Below are 10649 nucleotides of genomic sequence, written 5' to 3' on the forward strand. Positions count from 1 at the left end.
AAAAAAAAAAAAAAAAAAGACTTCCATGTTAGAGATCATCTTCAGCGATTAGCCTTGCCTTTGAGGGTTACCCAAGGCAGTATTGCCTTTAGAGAAAAAGATTTGGGGTCTCATCCAATACTTTCAGTTTCCTATATAAGGATAAATCTTGAAGACTTTGTTTTAAGAGGCAATTTAGCACTGAATGCTGAAAAGGGGTGTAACATCCACTACATACCCAAGTAGTGCTTTAAGCACAGTATTTGCATTCAATACAACAGAGATCAGCACTTACATCTAAGTGTTGTAATTTGAATATAGATTGCTTACACAATTATATTTTAAAAGTTAAAAAATGTTTAAACACACATACAACTGCATTGTCACTGCTAGCTACTCCTACACTCATAGCTTCTACTGAGTATCTGAGTCCAAAAAGACAGATTTGTCACATCCTAATGTTGAATGCTCCAAATAAAACAAAAAACATTCCATATATTTTGAACTTTTTTTTTTCTCCCTTTTCCTTTTCTCAGTTTGTCTCATCATAGCCTCCCTCCCTATGACTATCCAACTTTCCTTCATGTAATGCAGGGGTAGGCAACCTATGGCACGCGTGCCAAAGGCGGCACAGGAGCTGATTTTCAGTGGCACTCACACTGGCTGGGTCCTGGCCACTGGTCCAGGGGACTCTGGATTTTAATTTAATTTTAAATGAAGCTTCTTAAGCATTTTAAAAACCTTATTTACTTTACATACAAGAATAGTTTAGTTATATATTATAGACTTAGACAGAGACCTTCTAAAAACGTTAAATATATTACTAGCACACAAAACCTTAAAAATTAGAGTGAATAAATGAAGACTCGGCACACCACTCCTGAAAGATTGCTGACCCCTGATGTAATGTCTTATGATATAGTAATAACATGGTACGTACATCACTGAACAGTCAAAGACTAGAGCCAGCTGCTAGGATCACAAATAACCTCTTACTTTGCAGTTTTCTTTTTCTTTTTAAAGTGAAAATACTAATTGTAACTGTTAAGGATGTTGAAAACTGTATTACTGAAAAAACGCCTGCCCTAAAGCAGACAAGTGCCTGGAGAAAGCTGTGCCAATACAGTAGGTTGAGGAAGACTGAAGTTCTTGTTAGCTAGTCAAAATCCAGACAGATAAGCAACATAATTCTCATGGCATTTAAAAAAATTACTTTGTTTCACTTTCTGTCAGTTTCCTTCCTGGGAGTGCAAAGATGACAAAGTTAGATTATACCTCAGAACTAAAAAGTGACAGAAATATATAAGTTGTTGCAGACTGACAGTTTTTCCTTCCAAGTAGAGGGAAACAGCAAATCCTTTGATGGGGAGTGCAAATTATACTTATTAAAAAAAAATCCCCCACATCCTTGAAGTGACTGCTGTTACACACTGTTAATAACAGCTGGCCTTCTAAAGACTATTACACACAACTGTTATCTGAAAGTACTTTTTCCAAACACTGACTGTTTGAAGTTTATTTTCACAATTATAGAAACAAAAAATTTTTACACTTTCCCACTATGGAAGTCATTTCAACAAAGCTCAAGATTTATTACCATAAATGAGTAAACTAAGTAACAACATCTTGATTTTTTATATTAAATAACATCCACTTATATTCTTCAACATAAAGGAAAGCGAAGCGTTAAAATGATTGTTTATAAAATTTAAGATACCCAGGCCTTAAATATATGGCTTCATTATCAACATCCTATACAATACGTTTTTAAAATTATATCCATTATGCATCAAGTAGCGTCTATATATAAAAGATGCATCTTAACAGTTTAATGAAGTGCAATACACTTCATAGAGAGAACACATTTAACAATTCTAATATACTAACTACAGTATACAGTATTTTTCAGCAATCCACTGTGTTTTAATTATACAATAATACTTACAAGGTGGGAGGTATAAACCATGTCTTCCAGCCCTCACTATGGCAATGTTCCCAGTGGCATCAATAGTTTTGCCTCAGTAATGGATGTAGGATTTGGCCAAAAATGTACAACCCAATTTGTGCTTATGAACAAACTGAATGTATTCAAATAGCAGGTCCAAGGCTTCTGGCTGAACAAAACATTTAATACTAGTCAAATTTTTGGTTTGAACAAAAAAATTAGGCATGTGTTTGAAATTAATTCATGTCCAGAAACTACATAACTAAAGTCACGGCAAAAATGTAGATCTCTATTTCTTGGGGGTAAAATGCAGACAAGAAAAAACATTTTGTTTTCAGTAGCTTAGGAGTGTTTGTAGATGTCTTTCCTCAGTCTGGGAAAGAAGAATAAAATCTAAGTAAACAAAATGAATTCTAGGAACGTGCAGTACTGATTTCAAATGTGCAGTCTTGATATTTGCTATCCCATAGGTTTAACTTCTATCCCTTAGTAAAATAATGGAACAAATATTGAGAAAAATCACTTGTCTGGGTTCATATTCAACCTAGCAGATATGCTAATCCTGGCAGGAATTCTGAGTAGCCATGTCTGCCAGTGAAGAGACTCTGGCTGCAAAAGCATTCACGCAACCTCCCTTCACTCTGAGAGGGTACAAAGGTCCGGCATAGCCCAAGAAGCATGTTGCACTAACTGGGGAGATGTGTTGATTCAAAGGAATCCTTGAAGTAATTTTGAGCATCAAGATCCTATTGATCCCCATTGCAACTTAGCAGTCCTCCTTGGTGGAAAAACCTGAAGGAAGGATCTCTTCCTGGAGCACAGTGGGCCAGACTGATGCAAGGTGTAATAGTTTACATTTATTTGCACCAGATTTGGTGAATCTATCTCCTAAAGCAGTGGTCTCCAACCTTTTTATGCACAAGATTACTTTCTGAATTTAAGCGCAACTCAGGATCTAATCCGCCCCTTCCCCGAAGTCCCTCTCATTCCATCCCCCTCTCCCTCCGTCGCTTGCTCTCTCATACCCTCGCTCATTTTCACTAAATTGGGGCACGGGGTTGGGGTTCAGTAGGGGATGTGGCTTTGGGCTGGGCCTGAGGGGTTCAGAGTTTAGGAGGGGGCTTTGGGCTGAGTCTGGAGCAGGGGTGAGGAGTGCAGGAGAGAATATATGGTGCTGGCTTCTGGAGGGGGCTCAGGGCTGGGGCAAGAGCTTGGGGTGCAGGAGGAGGTATGGGGTACAGGCTCTGGGAGCAGGAGTTTGGGATGCAGAACGGGTTATGGGGTGCTGACTCTGGGAGGGCGCTTAGGACTGGGGTGTGGGCTCCTGCCAGGCATGACTTACCTCAGGTGGCTCCCGACTGATGGCGCAATGGGGCTAAGGCAGGCTTCCTACCTGCCCCAGCCCCACGCTGCTCCCGGAACATGCCCCTGTGGCCCCAGGGAGGGGATGGTGGGGGTGCGCACGTGCTGCCCCTCTCAGCAGGCACTGCCCCCACAGCTTCCATTGACCACAGTTCCCCATTCCTGGACAATGGGAGCTGTGGGGGTGGTGCTTGCAGGCAGGAGCAGCGCACGGAGACCCCTGTCCTCCCCTCAGCTGTGGGGGCATGCTGGCTGAATCCGGGAGCGGCGTGCAACCGGGGCAAGCAGGGTGCCTGCCTTAGCGGCACCCCCACTTCACCACCAGACTTTCAGCAGCCAGAGATCGCAATCAACTGGGAGAGTCTCCAGGACTGACCAGTTGATCGTGATCTACGGGTTGGTGACCACTGCCCTAAAGGGTAACAAGCAGCAGCATAGCATTAGTGTATAAAGATAAATCTGGTTAGATATGACTGGATATTTGGACAAAATTAGCACACAATGCAGTAGATCCAATATTAGTATTCAGTTTTAGTAGAGCATTTGATAGTGACAATGTGTTTTAATGGAAAATTAATTCAAGCTGACTTGTACACTTGAGGACAACAAACTGGCTACACATTGTAAACAAAAGTTAACAGTGGACTGTAATGTCTAAAGTTGGGGAAAACACTGTGGGATACAACAGGGAACAGAGCTAAAAGTAGTCTAATTTTAATATCTTTGTTAGTGAAGTTAACAGCTACTAAACCAGAGGCACTGCAAGTGGTACAGGAAATAACAGGAAAGGACTTGGAAATTAGAAATGTGCACAGACAATTTTGGAAGAGACAAGTTTATACTGAGAAGAAATCATTCAACACACATTACAGAGAAAGGGCCAAGAAGCAGGAATAATGGAAGAACTAGGGATTACAGTGGTAAGCAAGCTAAGTATGAGTTTGCAATGTGAAACGATTGTAAAAGGAGCAAATGCAGTTTTGGGATCATGTTTCTGAACTATGAAGTACAATATTTCTCAGTACAATTTGGGGGAGACCAAAACAGGAATATTGTACTCTTCTGGGCACCACACTACCAGAAAGATGAATTGGAGGATGTCTAGAGAATAGTTGGGGGAGGAGGAGTGACTTATGAGCAAGCATTAAAAAGTTAAAATATATGTATATATTGGCTAAGAAGGGGGCATGAGAGTCTCCAAATAGCTGAAGTGTGCAAACATGAAATGGAGAAATATCCTATTTAGTTTGATATGCTGAGATGTATGTAGTTACTGGGGTGATGGGATGAAATTAAAAAGAAAATTCAGGCTATCTGGAAATAATTTCCCAAAATAAGATGTATTAGGTACCTCACAACATCAGACACTTACAACTTGATTGAACAAAATACTATAAAGTAAGCTAGGAAGGAATCCTATATTAATCATCCATTTCATCTGTCTGCCAAAATTCTCTTTCATCTCTAGTTTTCTGTTAGCGGGACACCATTTCAGCACAGTTATTCTATTGCTGAACTTGTATCATCAGTTTCTATTATACCATGAATTCTCAAAATTGTAACTTCCATGAGATATAGAAGTCCTTCTGTTTCAAAGGTTTGACAGGACCCATTTTCATATTCCTAGAATATTCTAGGGCATGTGTGGAAATTCATACATGTCATATTTTCTTTTTAGACAGAAGCTGACGTCCCATGATGGACATGCAATCAAAGTAAAGAAAAAGCAGTTGGCAGTTTCTCACTATAATGACTAAGTTATTACAATTCCATATTACATTCATACTGCAGCACTTAGGAAATAAAAAGTAGTTAATACCAGTGTTGTAGATGAGTCTGGTCAACAATACCCATAATTTGTGTGCAATATCTGCATTGTTTTTCCAGTTGATTATTCTGGAGCAAAGCAGAAAAATAAAACAAGACACTTGAATTGCCCGTGTAAAATACATTGTCAATATTTCTAAAAAAATTTAGCAAGCTACACAAGACAAAACCCATGAGGGTACCAGTGTGGGAAAAATATGCAACATGAAAACAAGAATTTTAAAACGGAAATGTTGTGTGTTTAAAAAAAAAACCTCAGTTTCATGAGTCGGCATGTAAGATCAATTTACACTAATAAACGTGAACTACCACCAAATTGTGATGAGTGGAAAACACAGGTCTAGTGACAAACAGCTGAGTCCCCTTAGTTTCTGTGATGCTAACCCATTTTTGGAGGGAGAGGGTGTATGAGATAGCAAGTCTTTTCTTTCCTGACACTATTCCTAAGGTTAAAAACTACCCTGGAATAAATGCTATAACTAGTCACATTGATATGTATTCATTTGTAGACAAGAGAACCACCCTCTTCACATGCAGTAGCAATGTTTAAACCATTAACATTTAAAGCTTTATCCTCACTAATACTCATTCCCCCATCACATGCCTCTTGTGTTTTACATGTACAAGATATATATCAGGATATCTTAATATACTTTCAACAAGTATTAGGAATACATCATATCCCAAGCACACCAATCTGGTCATGTTTAAACAGCTCATTTAACCAAAATGAGTTTAATTAGCCATATGACTGCTTTAAAAATGGTGCAATCAAATAAAAAACATCTTAAAATTGTATTCTCAGATACACTGTCTAGCTGTTTCATTCCCTATAATCCCACCAGTGTATGATTTACTTGAAAGATTACTGTTTCTTGTGAAATATACTACTTAGTCCTTGTACTTGGTATACATCTGCAACACAGTAGGTGTAGAAATAATGCTTTTGAACTGGGCATGTGAAAAGATTAACACTTTCTACCAAAGTTGATGCTGGTGTTTTTATACAGAAGGCATCTCAAATCTTGTCAATCAACTGGCGGTAGGTGTTTGTCAACGAACTGCTTTACATCCATCATCTCCTGTTCAAAAACAAAATTATGCATTAGACAAGTGTTCAACTAAGATATTTTTCAGCAATTAGCTATCTTACTAAATTAGTATTTCAATACTGCAGTTACTACAAGCAACTGAGCTACAAATTGAGCACATAATTAGATTTCTTATACCTCAATGTAATACTTATCCCTCTGCAGAATTCAACTAACTGGGACAGATTAGTTCATCAAGAGCATAATACTCTTTGAATTACTTTACTCAGAGGAGGCAAAAGAGTCAAGGATGAAAGAAAGCCCCTCTCTCCATAAAGTGCTAAGAGAATCTAGCTATCTAGTGTGGTTATAGAGATCCACGTGACCTGAAGAATGCCACACACTTATTAATTAATCCACCATAACAAAAGAGAATCTTGATTAGTGAAAGTTTCCATCATCGGGAGTTGAAATAATTAATATTGTGCTCCCCATTGGCCTGTTGGGGAGCTGTAGCAAACAGTGCCAGAGGGGCCAGAGAAGCAGCCAAGGGAGCTGAAGGCAGAGCAGCAGCAGCAACCGTTCGGAGCAGTCCAGAGCTGGGTGTGGTGAGCAGCTGGTGAGAGTGATGGGGATCCTAGGCAGGGGGCCCAGCACAGGGAGACACCTCAGCCAAGAGGCTCCGCAGGCCAGACTTGGAGGGGAATCGTAACCCTGACAGGGTGGGGGCGACCCTGAGAAGGGTCCTGCTGCCTAGAGCCTGAGAGCGTGTGGCCACCACCAGAGCAAGTGTCCAACCCACAGCATCCCTGCGGCACAGCCAGGGCCTGAGAAGGAGGCCTGGGACCTACAAGGAACAGACTGAACTGCCCTGACATTCCAGAGACACAGTTTGTGATGTTCCTTGCCACAGAGGGGGGTGATGTGTTTCCTTTAACCTTTCCCATTTTTCCTTATTCTTTTTTTAAATTAATTGTTAATTGTTTGCTTTAAATTGTATTAAATGATCAGTGGGTCAGGGAGGTGCCCAGTGCAGAGAGAGTACCCTGGAGTGGGGACACCCTAGCCCCTGTCCTAGGTGACCACAGAAACATTGGGGGTTGAGCCCCGCAGCAATCCTGGGCCCAGCCTTGTCAGGCTTACAAGGATTCTGCCAGACAGGAGAGTGGAAGGGGAGTCCTCAAGGGCAGAGAGGCCTCTGGGTAAAGGAAGTGGGAGCAAGAACTCAGATCCTTTCACTAGCCCACCTCACGGGGTAGTGCAGAAGCCAGGAAAGTTCCCCACAATAGCGGGACCATTTCCCTGCTTACATGAGTTTCTGTTGCTGGGAAATAGGGCAGACTTCGTGACCTTGTGGCAGCTCTGCTTCTGCCACTGAGTAAAAGAAGAATTAGCAGTAGCCTGAGCAGAGCAGTAAAAGCCTTTAGAAAGACTACTACTTTTCTGCTTTTTTCATTTTTGTTTTGTAGTTAACATCTTTTGATTTATTACTCTTAATTCCTTCTATCCTTCCTATGTCAGCTCCCTGAATGGAGGCCAGCAAGGTTTTTTCCTCCCATAATAATTAATACATAGTGTTTACATTGTGAGAATTCAAACCCCTCTTCCAATTCACTTGAAACAATGTAAACAAATATTCTGCAATCATTCTGGGAAGAAAAATCCTGCTCACCTGCAGGAAAGGAGAGGGAAGAAGAACTCAAAAAGGCCCGTGAGGTTTTTTTTAAAAAAATCTTGACTGTAGGGAATTTAACAACTCATTTTGTTTCCTGTAGTTTTCATTTTTTTTCATTAAATGAAAAACAAGAATATTTTAATAAATTCATTATAAGAACTGACTAGTGTGGACACCATTTTTGAAAGAAATTTATGTTAACTAATAAACAATCCTGGCCTCATGGTTTGTTCAGCCGGGGGTAATTATAGCAGCATCCTCAAATTATTAGTCACTCAAAAACATTTGTTTTCCTTGAAAATGAGCGTTGAGGTTCACCTTTTTTCCTGCTTTGAGGGAACAGTTAAAGGAAGAATTCTCTGAAAACAATTCCTGTTTTCATTTAGAAGATTACCTCAATACATGAGCTATGCATCATGCCCGAATAAGTCTTGAAGGTTACAGTGACTGGATTTATCAGACTCTTCAGCTTCTCAAAAGTGAGGGAACCAAACATCAGAGGAACCAAAGGGTCACAGTCCCCATGGCACTGAAGAATAGGAATATCTTTGTTTATACCACTGATAGCACCCTGTCCAAAAAAAAAAGGGGGGGGGGCGGGCATGAAATTCCATAAGATTAGTTCATTTAAGGTAAAATGAGGCTATAGAACAAACAATATAACGATACTAAGCAGAGTTTGGACAGAAAAAGAAACACTGAATGGTCTGCAAGTTCATGTTATTTTAAATTTTATATCTAATTATCTACTATGTAATAAAATAGAATAATTACAAATGTGTTAGTACTATTTTTAAATAATCATTTAATTGATTACAGAATTAGAATTCTTTTAAAGCACAATTTCTGGGAAAGTAAAACATCTTTAGAACTCAAAGGCAAAAATTGTGTATAGAATAAGTTAATGGACTGTAGGAAGAGAATGGGTGGTTAGGCAGTTCATTTCCTAGACGAACTTGGTTCTATCCTACAGGCTTGACTTAGGACACTGGGAAAGTGATTTAAAATCAGAATTTTTGTAGGTGGCTGTCAAGGTTTTTCCCCCCACTTTGAACTTTAGCATCCAAAAAGTGGGGACCTGCATGAACACTTTTAAGCTTAATTACTAGCTTAAATCTGGTACGCTGCCACCAGCGAGAACTTAGTGTCTGGCACACTTCCTCCTCCCCCAAAACCTTCCCTGGGGAACCCAGACCCAAACCCCTTGGGTCTTAAAACAAGGAGGAATTAACCATCCTCCCTTCTTTCCCCCCACCAAATCCTGGTGAGTTCAGACTCAATCCCTTGGATTTTAAAACAAGGAAAAATCCATCAGGTTTTAAAAAAAAGCTTTACTTAAGAAAGAATAAAGTAAAAGTAGCTTGTAAAATCAGGAGGGAAAATGCTTTACAGGGAATCAGATTCTATAGACTAGGGGAACGCCCCCCCCCCCCGCCCCACCTGAGATTCAACTTAGAGCAAACACAGGTAAAAACTCTTCCAGCAAAAGAAATTCACAAGTGAGAAACAAGCGCATCAGACTTCAGCTTGCTGGGCTATAACTTACATTTTGAAAGCATGAACGTACTGATTTAGAAAGATTGGTAAAGCCCCTGGGTGTACTTCTGGTCCCTCTTAGCCCCAAGAGCGAACAACGAACAACACAAAAAGCACAAAGACTTCCCTCCACCAAGATTTGAAAGTATCTTGTCCCCCTATTGGTCCTCTGGTCAAGTGTCAGCCAGGTTTACTGAGCTTCTTAACCCTTTACACGTAAGAGACATTAACCCTTAACCATCTGTTTATGACAGTAGCTCTAACTGTGCATTCCTTATTTCCCGAGTTCCCACCTAGACACAACCAAGGACCAATTTTTAGAATTATAGGAGTAGTCAACTGCCACTGAAATCGACAGCCACTGAGGATGTTCACCAACTCTAGCAGCAACGTAATATTGTCTGGAGGAACAAACACTGAGTTGGGAGTCAGGAGGTCCTGAGCTGTGATTCTGAATCTGCTGATTAGCCACTTATGTAAGACCACACACAGTGAATATCTTTCTGTCTCAGTTTCCCATCTGTAAAATGGGGATAATACCGTATCTCTCAAAGGAATTAAGATATATTTGTGAGGCACTCCGATACTACTGAGTACTCAGCTTCCCCTCTTCAGGAAGTTGTTTACGATGGGTATTGTATGCACTCACACTGATAACACTATGATAACACTGAACTTTCCAGTATATCTTTGAATTAATGTAATTACAACAGGGATAATGTATTCCATTTACACACTGCTTCCTCCATGCCCCCAAAATATTCTGTACCAGACGGAATTCAGACAAAATACATACCACTTGAAATGTTTGTACAAAACTATTTTAGGTTATAAATACCGTTATTCGAAATGTAAAATAATGAATTAAGTAACAGCTTTAAAAAGAAAGTTTAGCAAAAATATTTAAATATAAGCAAAACTAAATTGTTCTCAAATGCTTACATACGGCAAGCATCTTCTGGATTGATACCAATATATCTGATGTGTTACTCATTACCAATGCAATTTTGGCTCTTGAAGCTTAAACTAATAGTCACCTCATCTGGTAAAAGTTATTTAAATATACACATGCCATTCAATTTTTAAAGACTAGAAGCATGCTAAAGAGAATATCTCCGCTCCTGCCTGTCCCCATTCATAGACTTATAGGCCTGGTCTACACTACGCGTTTATACCGATTTTAGCAGCATTAAACCAATATAACGCTGCACCCGTCCACACAACGAGGCCCTTTATATCGATATAAAGGGCTCTTTAAACCGGTTTCTGTACTCCTCCCCAACGAGAGGAGTAG

At 39.9% G+C, this 10649-nt stretch overlaps 1 protein-coding gene across 2 annotated transcripts in view; it reads right to left on the reverse strand.

The window, feature by feature from the left end:
* Positions 1-5363: 5363 nt before the first annotated feature.
* LYPLA1 (lysophospholipase 1) overlaps positions 5364-10649 on the reverse strand; it is a 35087-nt gene continuing 29801 nt past the window's right edge. For both annotated transcript variants that reach the window (XM_032801199.2, XM_032801201.2), the window contains 2 exons: positions 8214-8390; positions 5364-6195 (listed from right to left, as the gene is read on the reverse strand). In XM_032801199.2, the coding sequence (XP_032657090.1) occupies positions 6142-6195; positions 8214-8390 (231 nt within the window). In that variant the 3' untranslated portion in view covers positions 5364-6141. The remainder of the gene's footprint in view (positions 6196-8213; positions 8391-10649) is intronic.

The sequence above is a fragment of the Chelonoidis abingdonii genome, chromosome 2, assembly GCF_003597395.2.
Source record: "Chelonoidis abingdonii isolate Lonesome George chromosome 2, CheloAbing_2.0, whole genome shotgun sequence".
NCBI lineage: Eukaryota > Metazoa > Chordata > Testudines > Testudinidae > Chelonoidis > Chelonoidis abingdonii.